The sequence below is a fragment of the Rhea pennata genome, chromosome 1 (assembly GCF_028389875.1).
Source record: "Rhea pennata isolate bPtePen1 chromosome 1, bPtePen1.pri, whole genome shotgun sequence".
NCBI lineage: Eukaryota > Metazoa > Chordata > Aves > Rheiformes > Rheidae > Rhea > Rhea pennata.
In genome coordinates this window covers 62,313,941-62,334,616 of record NC_084663.1, presented here as the reverse complement: position 1 = coordinate 62,334,616, position 20,676 = coordinate 62,313,941, and the positions used below count along the sequence as shown (strand labels likewise).

Below are 20,676 nucleotides of genomic sequence, written 5' to 3'. Positions count from 1 at the left end.
GACTCAGTCATACGAAGCATTTAATGCTCCAGTTGCAGCCTTCTTGTGGCATTTATGCTCAGCTCTAAGGACAAAGTGCTGCAAGAGGAGATGGAAATAATGAATAGCATTGGTTAAGTTCTTGTCTAAGAAGAAACAATACAGCGTGCTGGCTGGCCAGAAATAGAGAAAGATATTCATTAACTGTGTGGCAATTTGTATGTTGTGTAATAAATGGGGAATGACTGAGGCTTATTATCTCCGTGGCCTTTGGTGTGATGTCTTTAAATGACAATAATATAAGAACACTGGCATTATTCTTCAGTGTATTTCCCTCCTTATTAATATCATGCCTATTTTTTTCTTAGCTGAGTTGGAGACAAGTTGCTATTTAGTCGTCTGCCTCCTCACTTGGCCAGGCAGAGGCTACGTCACTGGAGAAAGGGGTATATAATTGCAGTGTGTGAGCAGATGAATAGGAAGTTTCATTTTCCTCTTCTCCTCATAGCTGTTAGGGAATGAGAGAAAGCATTAAGCCTTGGTGAGATTGCACAGAGTACATAGCTGGGTGGTGGTGGTCTGCAAGGATGACTCTGCCTGGTGGGCAGGAGGAATGAGCAGGTTGAGCGTAACCGTGTCCCCTTTACCTTGTGCCTGTCAGACGCGATTTGTGAGGGACCTGGGAGGCTGACAGAGAATAAATACTGCTTTTGACATCTCCCAAGAAAACAAAGCTGGGCTCAAACGTTGCTGTGCTTGAGGTGAGCTTTGTTTGTAGCTAAAGGAAGATGTTTTAACACCTGGCTTGCTAAACTGGTATTCAATAGGCGTGGGATGTATAGGGGGTATTTGTCATGGTCTTGCCAGTTAGTGAAATTCCCTCTCCTTCCCTGTACATCTTCTATGGGGCTCTTTCTATAGATTTTTTTTTTTGAAATAAGCAAGGAGCAGTAGGTGAATTTGTGTGTATAGTCCCAGCAAACTATTGGGTCAGCAGACTGGGAGAAGAGGTGGCATTTTGCTTTTTCCAGATTGAAAACTGCTTTCCAATAAGCATAAAGAGCAATGATCTTTATTTCAACAGTGGTGAAGTGAGTTGAATACAAATCTTTGGAACTGAAGCCTTTTTTTTTCATTCTAAGGTCACTTGAATAGTCTGAATGATACCATCACAACTGTTTTCTTTTGTGTGTGAATTGGTTTCCTTGACAACAGGATGTCAAATCAACTTTTCAGCTTTAATCAAGTCAAAACAATATATCCCTTCCATTCCAAAAGGCCTCAAGTCGTAGAGAATTATTTCAAGTAAGGCTTTTGTAGGTCACAAAACCATTTTTTCCCTCCTTCGCTCCGATGTGTGGATCCGAAGGAGAGGTGACAGTGTTACTCTCTTATAGAGACAGACAATGCAAATAGTCCTCAGTTGTGTACTGTGAAAACTGCTGCCTGTTTTCATACAGAGGAGGCCCACGATGGAGGCCAAGGGGGTAGCAAACGACTCGATGGTTAGCTACAAAAGGAGAGCTGGACCGGCGTGGCTGGTTCATGTCCCAGACATCGCCTTTGAAGTGATTGTGCAACAGAAGGATAGCTTAGAGTTAACTTATAGTTTGAAGTACTTTTCATAAAAATATCTCCTGTAAAATATGTGGTGCTCCACACCAAATGTAAAGTGAAGAATATCCTATTTGGAAAGCAATGTATTGATGCATGTTAAAGTTTGTGTTAAGGTTTGTGTTGACTATTCTCCTTTATGATAAGAATTTTGCAGGGAAATGGTCTTGGTTTCTTTGGAGATCAGTTGCTTCGTTTTGGGTGAATTTTCATATTTTGACACTTTATTCTCACCCACACTGTATCCAATTGTTCCATTTCTATTGTAGGCTGTGGCTGCTCATGGGAAATGGGTGGCGAGAGGAGAAAACCTCTGAGAAACAGAGCTGCAGGGCTGAAGAGAAATGGACAGGGAGAGTATACTTTACAGAGTCAGAAAAGCAATTGCTATAATATTAGCAGAGCTCCAAAGGCAGTGAATTAAGTTTTGTTTTATATACGCATTTCGTATGGCTTGGATTGCTTATTGTGATCACGTCATGACTTTATGGCACTGGAAATGTGTATGGGTGATGTGGAACGGGAGAATAGTGTCAAAACAAGGATTCTTGGCCTAGAGGACACACAACCAGCAGAGGAACGGAAAATACTGTACCGTCTCCAGTGGGCAGGTGGTAACTGCCTCTGGGATGAATGAACCTATCCTGCCACCAGTCATAGCAGTGAATTTGGGAAGAGTGCAAGAGTTTGTAACATTTACCTAGCTGGCCACAATAAAGGAGTCATAATGTAACATTAAAAAAACAATGAAATTTGTTGGGGGGATATTCTTCCTTCGTGTAGTTTTTGCATATGAAACAGCTTGCAGTAGGTCAAAGCCTGTTCTTACTCTTCCTTGCCTGGAGCTGTCAACATCAACCTGTTACGAGAAGGCTTGCCAAATATGCATTGTTTTCTGGGCTTACTGCTACTATATATCTCCCCCATGTTTTTCCATGTGTTTCTTGAGGAAAATGGAGGAGGCCATAATGTAGTTTTTTAGAACGTGGTCGCAGATTTTTTGCAAAAGCCTGCAGAAGTAGCACTGGAGTTGTCAATTCCACTATTTTGTTTGTTATTATAAAGTGATATTGAATAGGTCTAATACGAATCATGATTAAAAAAAATAACTAATTCTATACTATTGTGAAAAATTAGAGTAAAAAGTGGGCTGAGGAGACAAAACTGCAGAAGTTTGTGGAGTATTTTGAAATACCTGATGCCTTCCTGACAGCTTATTAAGGAGGACTTATTAAGAATAACTACCTCACCCATAGTTAATTTTGGCTATTTAAATTGAATCTAAAGTCTGATTAAAACGAGGACCTTGTTGTCCTAGGCATGTACAAACAAAGAATAGAGGATGGTCCTCAGAGCTCACATCTAGACAAAAGGAGACAAGATGAAGAAAGCAACATAAGCATTGATCAGCAAACTGAACTCTAATGCCAACAGCAGGTATCTCAGTTACATGAATTTGTCGGTAGGGGAAAAGCAAATTTGCAAGCTACTTGGGAGAAAATAAGTGGAGTAGAAAGTAGTTCAGTAAGTGCTAAAGAGAAGATGAAGAAAGTAAGGTAGAAATGGGATCCAGGAGGAGTAAGAAGAGGGATTTGGGAACAAACTGTTGCTAGAAAGCAGAAGACAATTGGGAAATTTGGAACCAGAGCTGTCAGGGTGCGGGCTGGCAAAGGGAGTCAACAAGCTTAAAATCAGCATTTTCTGATAAAGGTAGAAAGTAATCGGAATGTTTCTGACAAAATGCAGTTGTAGATCATTCTCAGCTCCTAATACGAGCACCTGCAGCAAACTTTAGCCACGCTGAGCATGTGCTGGGCTCCAGCATAAGCATCTCAGGGCTGGCACGGTGCTGCAAGAAGCATTTCAAGGTGCAGGTGCAGAAATGAGTATATGAACAAACTCCTGAGCACCTTGTGACAACATGGATGTGAATGGAGCTCCCTATCCACCTAAAGAGGATGTTGCTTTATTGCTGGTTACTTTTAGCACATCTTCAGGTAATACACAGAAAACAATGTAAAATAGGACAAGACTGGGTTTTCTTATGTCCAGTCTACAGGTTTTTTTGTTTTTCTCTTAAAGACTTTCTAATATTCCTTAAGTTATTCCTTTAATGATTTCCTAGTAATATTGGAATCAAGATCAAGCCTGGTCACTTTAGGTGGGTGGGCAGTTTAAAGGAACAGGATGGATCATAGGGCCAGACACTAATGTGAAATATGGCCAGGGGTTAGTTATGACTGTAAGCTCCTCTGGCAGCTGACTGCTTTCCAGAAGTCTTTGCAGACTAAGCTGGTTCTGTCCTAATGCTTGACCTCTCTCCCCAAAAAGCACTAATGGAGATGGCGATAGTTAGCATTTTGGCAAATGAGTCCAGAATTGGAGAGATGTGGACAAGAAACAGGCTTTTCTCCCTGCTGCTAGTGGCCTTTGCACCAGAATGAGATATACTGGTTATTCATCGAGGTTTAGGGCTTTCCCCTCTTGTGTATAAAAGAGGAGTATGCATTTCTGGGAATTTGGAACTTTTCACAAAGCGTCATCCTTCCTTACACTCTCCTTAAAACACCTAGATGAGAAGCTAAGCTGAACAGGGGCACAATCTCATTCTGCAGGGAACAGCAGAAATGTTCATCGTACAGCTAATTTATCTGAAGAAACAATGTCTTTAATGCCATTTTAATTTCCTAACCTTGTTTTTGTACCTCTCAATTTCTAGCAGCTTTCTAATCTGTTCTGCTTAATGTGGAAAGAATAATCCTAGGACAGGTATTTTCCTCCTTGTCTCTGAAAGCTTACGTAAAAATTTCTTTCCTTTTTTTTTCCTTTTTTTTTTTTTTTTTTTTTAATTTCATGAACGGCCTTATCCTATTTGACTTAATCTTTTACTTTGGAGTCTGATGGACTTACTACCTTTCCTATGGTCCTTTCTTTTTTATATATTTTAAACAAATTACTGCTACATATTTCAGCTAGCGAAAAACATGCCTAGGCAAGGATGGGGGGGGGGGGGGGAGGAAGTAAAACAGACATCCTATTTCTGATTTATATGTCCTTGTAATCCTATTTCACATTTTATTTGATAAAGATTTTTGTTTTCTTAAGTAGTGATTTACTTTTTGGGCAGAGTAAAGTCTTTCACATTAGTATTCTGTCAGGAACTTTTTTCCCATGCTGTTTTTCTTCATTTAGGTATTGTGATAAGGTTCTGTGACTCTACAGGATTGTTAATCAGCCCCAGGTCTACTCCTGGGAGTTAGTTATCTGTTTTTCCCCATAAGTAACTGCTAACTGTGAACCTAGTACAGGAAAATCCTTAAACATGTGCCTAACTTTGAACACCTGAGTAATCCCCGTTAAACTCAATGGTGCTATTCAAAGTGCTTCAAGTTACGCAGAAGTTTATCTACATTGCTGCTGAATCAGGGCCATAAAAGAAACGATTGTGTTTGTGCCTGAAAAATATTTAACTGCTATTGGTACACATAAACACCTAGGTTTATTGTAGCTGGACAGAGTTAATGGGGAGAAAAATATTTCTTTCCCCTCCCCGCACTCTTTTTGACAGCACTTTGCATGTACACAATTTTACCATTCCCTTGTGTAATGCGTTAGCCGTTCTTTCTGAAACGAAAGAGACTATTTCAAATATTGACTGAGCAATATGAGAATTTTAATATCAAGTTGTAAGTTAAATTTTTGGAACTTTTTTCCTCAGAGCCCTATAAAGAATTGGAATTCATTGATATTAAAAAATGGAATTTTAAACTCTCTCTCTCTCCCTCTCTCTTTTTAAGCCTTACTGAAAAGAAATGTCATGGTACAATACTACACCTCCATTTGACTCCTCACACTGCTATTATCAGGTATTGGTTGTAGCTGGTTACAATGGTTGAATCAAGCTGCCTGGAACAACTCCTGTGAGTTATTCAGGGCTATATCATCACTAATTTTTCTTCTCTCTAGAGCTGTTTGCTCTTAAAAACACAGCCAAAGATGTCTAGAACTGATGCCTAGAGATTTATCCAAAAGGTTGTACACCACACTTTTTTGAGAACTATTACAGTTCTAATAGCTTTTGTGGGCTGCCTCATCATTATGGAGCATTTTACATTTGCAGGGTACGGATACCTCTGGGATGCAGTTTATAGGCAGAATTTATGGTAAATTAGTTGACTAGTTTAATTCTGCTATGTTTCAAATGTGCTTGGGTCTCTGGGACATTGCAAATTGATTTTTAGTGTATGCTGGTAATGCTGAAGGCATTCATTAATGAGCTCTTCCTAGCCATGGACAAAATCCTGCATCTGGACTATGACCTCCCATGACAACTGTGCAACTTGAGCTCGTCTACTCTGAGAAGGCTGTTAATTTTTATCACTCTTGGAGTCCTGCTTGGGTCTGGGGACCCCATCTTTTAGGCCCACCGAAAGGGTGTAGTCCTAGCCTTTAGCGTGGGTGAGATCAATGAGATGGAGAAGTTTGATGTAAGTGGTGAACCGTCTTGTATACAAAACTAAACTTCTCTGCAATCTCTGGTGTCACCCCAGGGTAGCTGAGGTTCAGGCTTGTGATCTTTCCTGCATTTTTTTTCTAAGTTTCTCTCTTCCATCTGACTGCTCTGTGACTCTTCTGAGCTGTTCAAGCCAACGTGAGTCAAGGACCTAATGTAATCTTTTACACCTCTGGAAAGGGAGTGCAAAACCCAACCAAGTTAGGCAGCCAGTGTTTTATACTTTCTTGGCAAGGCAGCAAAGGCCAGTGCCTGTCATCTACAGTATGTTCACAATGTTCATTTCTGCGCTTGCGCTGTGTACGATGTGCTGTGGTCATTGCTTCGGTGAGTTGGTGTTTGTGTAGGGGGAAGACCCTCACTGGCCAGTCCAGCTCCACCGAGATAGCGTTGGCAGGTTGTAGAAAGGCTCTGCATGAAGGCAAGAATCCCAGCATTTGTGGGGTGAAGCAGCAGTGAAGGCTGTAGCCTTATGGACATATGTTAGCAGTTGAGGAACCTGAGTAAACTGTAATTTGCTTCTGGATGTATCGGTACCAGCTCTGACTGAGAGGAGGTTTTGTTTCTGAGAGGGGTTTCTTACTTCCTACGTTTGCTTGCGTTTTGTTAGTGCAGCACTCAGCTATTAACCTGGAGCTCAAAAGGACTAAGTTTTAAGATTATCTGAAAACTGGAGTTCCTCTTGAAAATGTGCAGCCTGAGTAGGATTTTACACCTAATATAATGGTATGGATGATTCTTGATCTGTGCTGCCTGCTTCCTTAGCTAATTAATGCTTAAAATCATCATTTTAAAGAGTTTGGGATGGGCCTGTTTGACAGATTGCCTGTTCTTATTGTGTAACAGTGTTATGATCAGCACCTGTGTACCAGACTGTGTTCTTCTAATTTAAGGGAGGGGGAAGGAATATTCTGAGCAAAACTTATGTACTTAATTTCACCTTGATCTACCCACTTCACCTTGCTCCACCAGAGCCTGTTTGTTAATCCTAACAAGCTGTAAAGTCCACATTGTAATTTTGTTCCCCTTTCCACCATTTGGGGAAGAAGTAGGCAAAAGTTTTTAAAAGATTGAAATCTGGGGCACTATTTCAGTATACCAATCCTATTTAAAATTATAGGAAAACATCAGTGTTGTATATTCTGCTATGAGTATTATATGCTTTAATTAGAATTTCCTACAGCAACTAAAAGTATTGATGCAAATTTTATTGTGAATTGAAGTGGGTGCGTACAGTTATTAGTGGTCTCTGACTTCACCAGATATGTATGTGGTTATGAATTTACATGGTGTTCCCAGAACCATGCACAGCAATTTTTAAATGAAGTCCTTGAATCATTTCCCTTCTCCCTACACAGAGGGAGGAAAATGCATCATCCCTACTAAAGCATTTCCCCCTTCTCTTCCTTGGCAGCCCTTTGACGCAGATCAGCTTTGAACTAAAGCTGCAACTTGGGAGCTCCTTCTGCTCTCCTTAGCTGCCCAACACATCACAGCAGAGTGGGATCACCGCCTCTCCAAATTACTCCCTACTGCCAGTTTGTGTTTCTTTGTAGCAGCCCAGATAAATCAGAAAACCTGTCTCCTCCTTGCGCCTGCTGGCAGGAGGTGCAGGAGCTGGTTAGACCTGCCCTCTCCGTGTTGGGGAGCCCTCAGCAAAGGGAAATTTGTGTGGGTCTCTGTCCTTGAGGACACTGCTGTGCTGGGAAGGGAGGGGACTGAGGATGCATCTTGTTTAATTTCCTAGAAACCATCATGTTTTCATCTTTGAGGAGGACCACTGCCCCACTGTAGCCCAGTAGCTACAGAGCTGTACTCTGTTGCAGCCCTTGTTGTCCTCCAATGTGCCCTTGCTTTGGAGGCTTTGGGGTTGTTTGTTTATTTTTGTTGTTGTTGTTTATCCTTTCCCCTTTACACTGAAAACTTTGTCTTGTGGGCTTTGTATTTTCACTGTGGAAGTTTTTGCCTTCACATCTGCCCTGGCTTTGTTTTCTTTCTCTTATTTTCTCTTCTGCACACCCCCTTTCACCATGCCTTATCTTCCCTCTCTGCTCTAATTTTTATTCCTCCATTATTTTCTTATCCATGTTGAGCTGAAAACAGTAATGTGACCTGACAATTTTTACGTCATTCCAAGGTTTTTATGTACGTCAATAAATCTCTTCATTACTTTTTTATCGTTTTGTCATATATAGGTTTTAGTTTCTCCTCTTCCTTATTAGTCTGGGGATCAGTTTTAGTCTACTATGTTTTATTAGTAGTAAGGGGAACAAAATACCTCCTTTTTCTTTGTTGGTTTGGCACCATCTTCGTCAGGCAATAGGCAAAAATATACTCCACTGCAGTGAGAGAAGTTTTCAGCTGGTATTTGATTTTTCCTAGGTTGGGGAGTGTGGAATGAGCTGAGCCACCATTACTCTGGGGGCTGGGAGTCTGTCTTTCCTTCCATCAAATTTGGTGGCTTAAACCTGAAGGCTTGTCTTGAAGGCAGATTTATTTTAGTCATGCTGATAAAATTATACTGATGTAATTAAACAGAGATGGTAATGTCAGAAAAACCTCTCATGTACAGACACACCAACTCAGGAATGACACAAGCTAAATCAGGGAAAAACGTGAACAACTCCCCCAGCAATTATTATATTGAAATGGGTGTATTTCCATAGGAGTTTTTACTAGTCTAACTTTATTAAGATTCAAACTATATCTTGTCCCAGAATGTCTTCCCCATATAAACAGCCCTGAAAATAGTAGCCAGAACCATCAAGCTGATGCTTGCTTCAGTGTAGCTGCATTAAAAGTGTAGAGCTATGAGTATTTGAACTTGATCCAGTGGTTTTGGTCTTTCTCATATTATATAACTTCTTTTTTTTATGGTAGTACATACAGAAGAGAATTAAGTTTTGTACAGCGACCTTTAAGATGAATCCAGGCATCTTAAAGTAGTTTACAAAAATAGGAGCGAGTTGGGAGCAATGTTCTAACCCTGTAAGGGCCAGCAGTAGACATTTTATTACTCAGCAATAATCTAAGTTTTTCTGTCAATGTTTGAATCTATTTTATTGAAAAAGAATTTTGGCAAAGACACCAGGAATTGCTGCAGACTCTTTCAAAAATGACATTATGAGAGGGTCTTGGTCTTTTGGCTTTTATCACATTGAATATCTTAGCAGCACTCCGTATGAATAGCCAAAGTAAAATATTATCAAAGCAGCCTAACAGTTTTATACATCTACTGTCTGTCCATTTGACACAGTAGAAAATGAGCAATGCATGGGGCAGAAGAATATTAAAAAAAAAAAAAAAGTCTGCAAGTGCAGTGCAGAGAGATGTGTTAATACAGGTCAGATGGTAATGTAATAACATGTGGTAAGGCATTAGCCTCTAAATATTAAATTATTTTCTTATTAAAGTAATTGCGTTCTGATTTTTGGAGCAGAGAAACATATTGCAGGACTGGATGATTTAGTACTTGAGGTACCGAAACTTGTTCTTAGTACAGACCTAACTTTTCCTCCTCTATCAGTGGCATTACGTTGTCTTTTATCCCATAACTAGCGCACGTGGCTTTTCATCAATGCTGTAGAACAGAACTCGGTTTTTGAAACTGCTATTTTCCTCGTGCTCGTTTCCTCAGGAAAGCATCTGAAGTACACGTGCTGAAGTACGCGCGTGCCCGTGTGCGTGAGCCTCCAAGCAGCCCCCCATAGCCCTCCGATACTCCGCCGTGTTCGTACGTACGCGCAGGTGACCGCGGCGGCCGTTGCACGCGGTGCGTTTGCCCGTGCCCTGCTGCTCTTGAACCTGCTGTTTTGAATCCTGAATTTCTGCGGGGAGTTGCTTAAGTGATTTACTCCGGCTGACACCCCCTAGATCCGCAGGCTGCCTTCTGCTGGAGAGGCCGGACTGACGGACGGGGTTGCTGGCAGCGCCGAAACTACCCAGCGGTTCGCGCTCCCTGTTTAACTGGGTGATCTCTGTGGGCTTAAAAAGACTCCAGGTGAGGCGAGCATAAACCGGTAATTTTAGAAATATTAAAAGCAGTGAATCTCTAGCCGTCCTGTGTTTCTGCCCTTCCTCGTTGCCCGCAGGACCCAAGGTACCCGCGTGCTCGGATGGTTCCTCCTTGCATTCACGTTTTCGTTTTCCTGGGTTATGGCAGCGTTCCCGCAGCCTCTGGGAGGGCGGCGCTCGGGGAGGCACCGGCGCTGCCGTCCTGTTTTATTGTTCCAGGCCGATTTTCCCTGTGAATGCAGGTGGGAGTTTTTCAGCGAGTTGGTTTTGTGGTTTTCTTTTTTTCCCCTCTCTCTCTTTTTTTTTTTTTTTTTGATTTCTCTTTCTTCTAAGCCTTTATAACCCTTTTATTGTCAGTCTTCAATCATTTTTGATGGATCAATATATTTACTTCAGTGGTGGTTCATCCTACAGTTATGCCTGGTTTTTTTTGCTTTGTTATAGGGGTTAGGGATAGATTCAGTGGGTCGTATCTCTGCTGTAGCTCTGTTGTTGTGTGCAGATCCAAGCCACTAAATAACCTCACCCTGATACCTGAATATTTAAAGGGAATATAAAGTGCTTTCTTAGGTGTGTCTTCAAATTTACTTGTTTTTACCTGTTTCTAGCTAGACTTTGAACAATTAAAAAAAAATGCAATTTTTGCTTCAGGAAATTTAATCTCAAAAATCCTAAGTGTGACTGTTGGTGTTTCACGTATGCCCCCGTTTGAGGGGAAAGGCTCCATGAGATAGCTCCAGCAGGTGCTGCAGAACCAATAGGCTTTAAACATAATGTAGCAAAGTGGCGTTGGGTGATAACACTTACCTGGGCAGCTCAGAAATGAGGCAGGTCTCCCAGGAGTCCTGAGACCTGTAGCCAAGTGGATACAGTGGAGCCAAAGAGGAGAAATTTTTTAGCCAAAAATCTTACTAATGTCCCAGGGCAGCCAAAATCAGGCCCAGGACAGCTGTTTAACACAGCCAGGAGCAGAGCCTGAGTATGTTGAGTGTGCGGAGGGAATCAAATGCCAGTGTTGGTTCAATACGCTCCACCGTTGGTTGTCCTTCAGAAGGAGGAGAGCAGGTGAACAGGACCTGTTGCTCCAAGGTGAAAGGACAAGTCCATGGAAGAGGAGAGGGCTGAGCAAACTCCACTGTCTTCTGTGATTCAGGTCCTTTCAGGAGAAGGTAACATGTTATTTCAGTTGTTATAAAACTGGCCCCTCCCCCCCAAAAAAATGGGGCAAAGAAGTGTTTTTGTTAGTTGAAGATAGGCACAATGTGGTAAATGGAAAAGTAGGTCAACCAGGCAGTGCTCTTACGAAGACTACCCTTTGAAACGCAGTCTGTGTTTTCTCACGGCAGCGAATTGAATTATTGGGACAAATCCTTGGGCTTGCGTGGGTTTCAGCGAGGTTTACTAATTTGACCCGGGCGAGCCCATCGTGGCATGTGCTTTTGGGCACACCGCTGTTAGCTGTGTGCGTCGCTCCCGGTTCCGGCGGGCTCCGTGGCACAGACCTGCCTGTTGATGTTCTCAAGGATGTCGCCACCGATGCACGATCTAGCATTGCTTTTTTTTTTTCTTTTTTCCCCCCTCACATTTTTTTCTTTCTTTCCTATCTCTGTTGAATTTCAGTTTCCTTTGTCTTCTGTGCGGTGCACTGAAAGAGGTTAGGAAATTTATCGCGGCTCTTTTTAAATGGGTTTTTAAAGTCCAGCATGACACACATTGAATTGATTCCTGGAGCTGCAGCTTTTTCAGTATTAAAAATATATTTATCTTTACAATTTTTCTGCAAGGGAGGGAAAAAATATATATTTTTTTCCTTCTAGTCCTACAACAAAGCCCTGCTTTCTAGTGTTTCTGTATGGTCAGATATTAGCCACTTCCCAAGATAATTTAGTTTGGTCATGTGCATGGCTAACGTTCTTTATTTTAAAGAATTCTGCTAGTGGTTTTGTGATAAATGCTTAAAGCATTGGGAAATGACTTTTATTGGGCTTAGTGTGCATTTAGCAATGCATTAAGAAAATTAAATGGTTTTGTGTGCTTGTGTATAGATCTTAAAAAGGTACAGAAAAAAGGATACACTACCTTAAGTACGCAAGGATTTTTTAAAAGTGGATTTTTACATGCATTCTGTTATCCTAGAGCATTAAAATGTGCATTTCTAGGAACTCACTAGATTTTTACTGTTTGTTTTTCTTTTGTTCCAACTTTTTTTTTTTCTTTAAATGTGGCTCAGGAAAGAAAAGTGAGTCCCTATGACCGGCCCCCTCGTGGCCGGTCGGGCAAACCTTTACTTGCTTGACTAAGGCCGACTAGGTGCTGGCCCAGCGCTGTGGATTTATTGCAGATGAACTAGTTGTATGGCTTGCCCACTGCTACCCATTTACAAAACCCCACTTTCATTTGCTTAACCTTCAGATATCTTTAGGCTAGCAGCTATGACTAAGTCATATTGTCAGTGTATCATTTCTTATTTAACAAAACAGTGTATTTGTACGTGGAGCTTGTTATGCAAAACCCATTTTGGCATACGCATTTTGTCATGTTTATGGTGCTGAGAATTATGAAATTGAGTCTCTTACTGAGGAATTAAAACATTTTAGTATTATTGAGGAATTAAAACATTTTAATATTAAGACTATCATTGTGGAAGTGCATGGATCTGCAGTGTCAAACAAAGAAATAAAAAGTGATGGTGTGCAATTTATTGTAATTCATTGATTTAAGATCAAAATGCCAGTAAGACGTGGTAGATGGAAAGAAAATTATGTATGTGTTTATTTCAAACGCATGCAAAAGTAAAACATTGTATTGTCCACCACTGCCAATCATATTTACAGGAGCCAGACGAGCCGTCTTGCCTACCAGAAAATCAAAGCTAAAGTGCAGAATCAAAACAAATGGAAACAGCCTACTGATTTTTGAACGTGTCTGTTATGAATACCTGTTTTGAAAAATATGTATGAGGACATGACTTTTCCAGAAGGTAGATATTCAGTGTTTTCTGAAAGCTGTTCCCTTTGGAGCTAAAATGGCTATCCAAAGCCAGAGAGACAAAAAAACTCTAGTCACACTTGTCTTGGCCCCTCTGTATAAAGTGTATATGAAACAAAGGTTGCAGAAATGTAAACTTATGGATTTTTTTTTTTTTTTACCTGCTGCCAGGTCTTGGGAAGAAAATATAATAAAAATACCAGATACGTAAATTTTCTCAATTTCATCCTGGTCAGAAATGCTTTACGAGGCAGAAGTCAGGTAACATAGGTTTTGCTTTAGTCATCTTGAAGTGTGTTTGCTCACATGAAGTTTAGTGACGGGCGCGTACCTAGCGACCTTATCGCACTGGTGGTTCCACTGGGATCACCCTGTTGTACAGACTGCGATATGTTGCTGTGCCAAAGCACCACCAAATTCTATTGAAATCTGCCCAATTTCAGTTTCTCCGCATGATTGCGTGCATGTTCTGCTCTTTTTGTTTCCCCACCTCCCAACTTTCCTTGGAGCCTGAACCGTGACACGTGCACCCTGTCCTGCCTCCCGGGATGCTGAGGGTCATCCCTGGCTTTGCCACCGCTTGTTTGGGTGGATCCCACAGGCTCTGCCAGAAAGCAGAAGTGTGCTACTGCCCCTGTGCCATATGTTTTCTTAGCTGTGTTTTCCTGCATAGCACCTCAGTCATCTCCCTCGTCTTCAAGCACCCGGTTCTATCCGCATTTGCCTCGTAGGAAATGGCTGTAGTCCTGACACTGTGATGTTTTCTGGTATTTCCTAGAAATTGCTCACCTGTCTGTCAAGTGAACTTGCTTGTAGCTTCTGACTAGAAATTGGATAAACTCTGAAGAGATCCCTCCCCCTCTGTTATTTTTTAAAAAAGAAAATAATAATAAAAAGACAGAGAAAAGACTGCCCACGTGTATCCTGAGTATGGTTGTCAGCTTATCCTCCTCACCCATCTTGTAGCTTTTTTTTTTTTTAACTGCATTGATAAAAATGGTGAATATGAAAAATAGACTCATCCAAATCCATATAAATGAAGATAGTGTAGATGGTAGCAAATGAAGCTGAGAGGAACAGAAAGTTTGCTATTTCCCAGATGTAGTCTTCCCTGGAAACAGTGACCCCATATTCTGGAAGCAGCAACCTGATGGGCTTTCTGCAGCCTATGGAAAAGGGATGCTTTGGTACCGAATCAGGCGCAAAGAGCCTGAGCAGAGGCCGCTCTCACGCTGTGCCTCGCCAGCCCCCGGAGAGGCCAGGCACAGAAATACACTGAAACACGCAGGAAACGTCTGCTGCGGCACCCCGGGAGGCCAGCCAGGCACTCTGGGCTTTAACGCGTGCAGACAAAACAAGCTTAGGTGGAAACGTTGCAGTCCAGACGCGGGTCAAAAAAAATACTCCAGACCTCTACAGGCCAAGCGTGGTGGGAAGCACCGTGGGAAAAGATTTGGAAACCACCTTCTGGCAGTCTTGCCAATTTAAGAGCGATGAGCGTTTTCAGCTTCACCCAGTTGAAAGAGCACGGTACATCCAGGCAGGCGCAGCCCCTGGTTTCTTAATATCACAGTGCTTCTCATTTTCAGTAGCATCCTATAAAAACACTAAAAACATTGCTGCCTCTCTCCCCGGTCTGTCGGCGCAGGTTTTTGTTTGCTGCACCTCAACTCTGCACCTCTGTCCGGACTCGGATTCCCATGGAAAGCCAAATGGATGCAGATTGCCAAATGTGCTTGTATAATTTCAAGGTTCCCTCCTCCCCCCCCCCCCCCCGTGGCACTTCATGAGCTTAATTTAATCCCTGTCATTTCTTGTATGTGGGTAAATGTCACCTACTTCGTTTCATGAATGAATTAACGCGGCCGTGCAGCGTCTGCGTCTCCCGCACCGTTCGCTCGGAAGGGGGAAGGGGCTGGGAAACTAGTGCGCTGCCCTCGAGTCGCTAAACCCCAGCCTGAGTCAGAGACGCCGGGGAGCAGGTTGCGATCGCGCCGCTGGTAGAAGGTGCTCGCGAGACCCTCCCAACTCTGGCCAAGCTGCCGCCCTCCTCTTTGCCTTTAACCCTGAAAACGTTACCTTTGTAGCACGAGTCTTTTACCGGCCCTGGTGAGGGAGGAGTTCCTTTAAAAATAGCTGTGCTTTTAACAGTGGGAAGAATATAAATAATCCCAGAATTTTCTAATTTTCTTTTTCTTTCTTTTTTTTTTTTTTTTTTTTTTTGATATTTCCTTAAGCACGAGGTCTCCCGGCAAGGTGCAAGTCTGAGATAGCACGGAGGTTCTTGGGCTGTAGAAGATAGCGGTTCTAATCCTGCGCGTGTGGACAAAGAGGGGGATGCACAGCAATACAGAGCAGCCCCCAAAGTCTGCGCGAGCGTCCGTGCGTCTTGTTACGTGATGTTTTTAATACGCAGCGAGGAATTAAATTTGAATAGCTCTGTGTGCTTATTTTTAAAGCTCTCGTGACTTGAAAAGAGGCATAGTTCGTTGAAAAAGGAAACGAGAAACGACTTATTCAGAAATAGCGATCGCCGTGTCGTCTTTTCTATGAGTTTGCACCACGGGCTGGATTATTCTGAGGCTAAGGCACGTCTGTGCCTTGAAACCCTTCTCTGTGCCAGGGACTGCTCAGTGCCGTCACTGCCTCATTTTCACGTGCAGTAAGTTCACCTGCTTCTAACTCCCCCCACCCTTTTTTTTCTGTAGGAGGTAGCGTGCATTTCTTGGTGCTCTCCCACCCCGGAGGTGCTGCGCTTGCGCTTCTGCGCTTGGCCGCGGCCCGGGACGTGGGCAGGGGCTCGGCTCCTGCCTCTCCAGCGGCCGTCCTCGGGTCCGAGGAAAGCCTCGGTCGCTCAGCTGTGAAACAGAGGAGGCACCGCTTTGCTGCCGCTGTTACTTAAATAGCAGCCGCCTCCTGATGCAGAGCTGCTGCCAAATCGGGGCTCGGCGACCTCAGAGGCCCCTAGGCGCTAATAGGACACCACGAATAATTGGACTCACCGGTACCTGCCGTTTTTTTCCCTTGCTCCCTTCCTTTCCGCTCAGACCGGAGCAGCAGTTTCTGCGGAGGTTTGCATTTGGGCTGTGCGGCTATTAGTTACGTATCATTTAGTCCTATAGGATCTGAACTGCCTGCAGGAGCTAAAGGGGGATGGTGTTCGTGACAAATCAGTTTGCTGACCTCTGAAATAATTAAGCAAGCAATGCCAGTTTTAAGTCCTTATTTTAAACAAGCAGCACGCGCTCCATTTTTGCATTTCTCTGCCTGCTGTGAATGGATGCCTCTAATAACAGAGGCGGTGTGATTGAGGAACTTATTTTTCTTTGGAAACATCTCCTAATAAAATTACCTTGTCCTCCTGTGTTCCTGTATGTTTGCATACTTCACCTTTTTTTTTTCTTTGCATTTTCTTCTTCTTGTTCTTTGCTCTTCCCTGAGGAAGATGGAGATAATAAAATTTTCTTTTTTCATTTAGCCTTCCAGGTGATCTTTGTGTATTTTACCAGACTGTGGCATAGAAAACAAAGCCTTGCTTATTGCCTAACAGCATGTATATGTTTTATGATTGATGCAATGTTTGAAATACATGGGGCTGGTAATAGGGAGATCAAAGTCTTCTATGAATTGACAGCAGCACTATAAAAGCAAGAGGGTTGCAGGTGCTTTTCATGCCGGTGTTGTACAAAACCATGTGGCCCTTTGCCATGATGTAGTGCCTACGCTCTGTTTTTCCCATGCAGCAAGGTAATGTCTCTGTGAGCTTTGCTCCGCTGTGGCTCAGGATCCGGAGGGGATGTTACTGCCAGCAGGTCACCATACGCCATGACCAGAACGATCTTTGAGGTGCAGGAAGGGTGGCATTGAATTGGTCCTTCAACTTGTCGCCCACAAAGATGGCAGCTTTACGGGCGGGTGACTGATCCGCGCCGCAGCCTGGGAGCAGAGAGCTGGGTTCCCGGGGGCGCCTATCGAATGCTGGAAAGGGAGACAGTGCATTTCAGCGCTGCAGGAGGGACTGGGTGGCTCGCACCCCATAGGGCACGAGATGTGTGTGGTGGCTCTGAGGTGAGCAACAGCGGGACACACATGGAACAGCCGAAATCCTTGTCCGATTGCTGCTTGGTCCTCAGGGTAAAAGAAAGATGAGATATGTTTGCTAAGTGGCTTAACGCTTGCAAAGAGGAGTGCGGTGTCCTGGGTGAAACCTGAACACGAGGTGGAAGCCTCCATCCCTTTCCTTATGTGCTGGATGGCACCTTCGGTGCCACCCATGTGCTGGGGCTGCTGCCGAAAGCGAATGCTGGCCGTGTGCTGCCAGCGTGCCCGTACCAGCTCGCTTCTGTCTCGCCTTTGAACAGATCTGAATCTACGGGTCAGGCACAGGGACTGTTCTCTGATTTGGGAGACCGTAGTTTAAACCGAAATATAAAGGAAATTACCCTACCATCATAGCTTAAGTAACTGCGACCTCATCTACACTTGAAAATCGTACTCGTGTGCAAGTGTTGAATTTTTACTTTTTGCCCGGGTGGCAATATTAGAGCAGACTCTGGTGCAGACAGAGTTGTATCGCTAGGAGGACTCCAAGTGACTTTCACATGTTCTTTCTTTACAGGAGTGAGCTAGGTTAAGAGTGGTTTTATTTTGCTCCTAATACCCTACATGAAAATATAGCAAAAGATCAGGTCAAGCTGTTCATTTGTACTATATTGTTATAGTTAAAGGCAGAGCTTTTGTGTGTGGACAAGCATTAAGAAAAGATTAACCTGGAGAAAGCTAATAAAAAGTGCCATCCTAAATTATTCATGAATCCATTTGTAATATGCTTGCTGGGAGGCTTTTGTTTTTCCCAAACTCTTATTTATTAAAATCTGACAAGAATATCGGTTTTTGTTCGATAATAAATCTAAGCCTATGTGAGGCGGGTGATATCCTCCTGCAGTAATACAGGATAAAAATAAAGTTGCGTGGCAGGGTTATTTGGGAAGAATAGATTATTCAGGAGGATTTTATCTTTTACTTGCTACTTCAAACAAATAAATCCTAGTCAGGAGATATTCTCTTGGTTTGAGATGAAGATCTTGGTTCTGCAAAGGATTTTATTATTTTTTTTTTTAAAGTCAAGTATTCAAAAGGAAGCATATTTCCAGAGTTTTTGTGGGTTCTGGACCTGTCTTTGCAAAGTGAAATAGCTCAGGCAATCTTGTTTCACTTAGTTCTTCTCATCCTTTTTCCTTTTTTCTTAACTTCAGGAAAAAAGCATGGAAGTCAGGCTCCTGGTTTATAGATTTTGAATTTTCCAAAGCATAACCATACATGCCCACTTTCTTTTGTGTCTTAGAAAAAGTTAGGAAGATTATGTACAGAAAGGAGGAGAATGGAAAGAAGCCAAGAAGAGAGCTTTTACTGTTTGGGGTGTGATAAAAGATGATAGTCTGAGCATGCTTTATAGCAGTCATTTCTTAAAAGCAGGCAGAACTTTGCTTAAAAAGCAATTTAAGATATTTTTTCAATATTTTCAATTTATTATTTTTAGTGGGTTTTTTTTCCCCTTCTATTCTTTCACTTTCCCTGCCCTTACTTGTAACTGGGTTCAATATTAGGAAAGGAAAAATAGGTGTTTATAGATAGGAAGAAGGAGATGAGTAAATCAGAAAGAATGAGCTTAGCTGTGGAAGCAAAACTGGGAGCTCTGGTGGCTTTGTGTAGCGTGCAGGACGGTGCCTCTGGGTGCTAATGTCACAGGAATCCTAAAAGGGACAGGCAGAAGGGACATTTAGGGCATGATCTTGTTTTGCCAAAGATTGGTCAATTCACTGTTTAAAGTGAGGCCACAACTCTCCTACGTGCATGGCTTGGGAAATGCTTGATCCTTAACAGCCAGCTACTTTGTTATAGCTGGGCAAAGCGAGTGAGGTGAAAGAAGTTGGATTTCGGCGCTGAAGAAGGTAAGAGTGCGTAGCTCCTGTATCAGAGACGCAAGCGGAGCCTGCGGGCCGGATTCGGGAAGTAGCATTTCCCTCTGGAAACTCTCCAAAGGACACGAGAAGAAGTCTTCTTCCTTCCAGAAGACTTCTTTCCCTGTTCTTCTCTGCCACTCGTTATGAGCTTTGGTACAGCTTTCAAGTAGACTGAAACCCTGCTTTCCAGTCGGATATTTGCTTGACTTGGTAGCCCCTGGTGAAATCAGTGCTGCTGCAGCTTCATTGCCATGGGAACCTTCAGTTACTAAATTTAATCCAGCCCAGGGTTTGCTTGCCTGTTCTGTTGCTGCAGTGTAGACAGGTGATAAGCAATGTGGTATATCTGTGGTATATCATGCCAGAACGATTAGATGATTCCTGTGCCTGCTCTCACCCTCCTCTTCCTCCCTCCCTGCACCGCACAGGCAGTACTGTCTGTGTAGTCTTTCTGGTCCAGCAGTGGGCAAAGGTAGGGCTGGCTTGTAGGCAGCCTCTGCTGTTTACTGATTAATCAGTTAAAGGTTTTAAACTGTGCCCTTTAAATTACAGAATCGTGCATCTTAATTTAAAAAAACAGTAATTGAGAGGGATGAAAATTAGATACGGATTTACCTAATGTAATATATCTTCTGTGATATTTGATCATGCCAAGTATTTTCAAGGCAACAGAGGCATTTTAGGACAGGTGATGATTCTCTGATTGACTTTACTTGCTAAAATGACTCTCCACTTTCTTTGTAGGTACTACATTGGTCGCCAGATGTTTGTGGTGGTCTCCACACCAGAGATGATCAAGCATATCTTAGTGACGGACTTCAGTAACTTCATGAACAGAACTGTAAGTCGACAGAAAGGCTGTCTTTGTGGGCAGAAGTGTTAGTGCTGCTAGTCTGTGTTCAGACCAAAGTGACTTCAAGAGAGCTGGACAGGGAGGGAAAGATGCACAACATGGTTCAGTAAAACTTAGAGATACATAAACTCACTATATACATTCCAGTCAAAGACTTCTGTTACCAGGACACACTGAGGCTAAAATATAATGCCATTAAGAGAGGTGGGATGTGCTTGTGATGAGGTGCAGGGTGGACGCTGAATAGAGAGTGTTTCAATATCCGGTTTTGCTACTGACCACCTGAAAAATCCTAGGGAAATCGCTCACTAGCTCTCTGCCTTGGTTCCTGAGCTGTACTATAGGGACGATATTGCTTCCTTTCTCCCAGCCGCGGTCTGTTTTGTATTTTTAGACTTGCTGCGGCAGGAGCAGGCTGCCTGGGACAGGGGCATGCCTCCCGCAGCTAACATATGTTGCTTTATCTTATTTATCACTGTGAAAATAATAAATGGCAAAGAATGAAGTTGGGGTTAGCAAGAACTTGTATGTATTCTGTTGAATACTTATTTATATTCACATACATATTAAAAAGCTCTTTTTTGAGGGCTGTTTGGAACAAATAATGGGGGGGGGGAGGGGGTGGCTAGAGGGATAGTAAAGATTTACAGCAGTTCCTGAGCATTTTACAAGGAAATATTGTCACTGTAAGCACACGTCGCCTCAGTGTCATCCGTTCCCTTCTTCCTCCTGGCCCCTTCGTATGCTCAAAT

General features: G+C 42.8%; 1 protein-coding gene across 1 annotated transcript in view; it reads left to right on the top strand.

The window, feature by feature from the left end:
- Positions 1-20,676, top strand: part of TBXAS1 (thromboxane A synthase 1) — a 229,124-nt gene that overhangs the window by 79,430 nt on the left and 129,018 nt on the right. Inside the window, exon 4 of the mRNA XM_062589583.1 lies at positions 19,816-19,912. Coding sequence (XP_062445567.1) covers positions 19,816-19,912 — 97 coding nt within the window. The remainder of the gene's footprint in view (positions 1-19,815; positions 19,913-20,676) is intronic.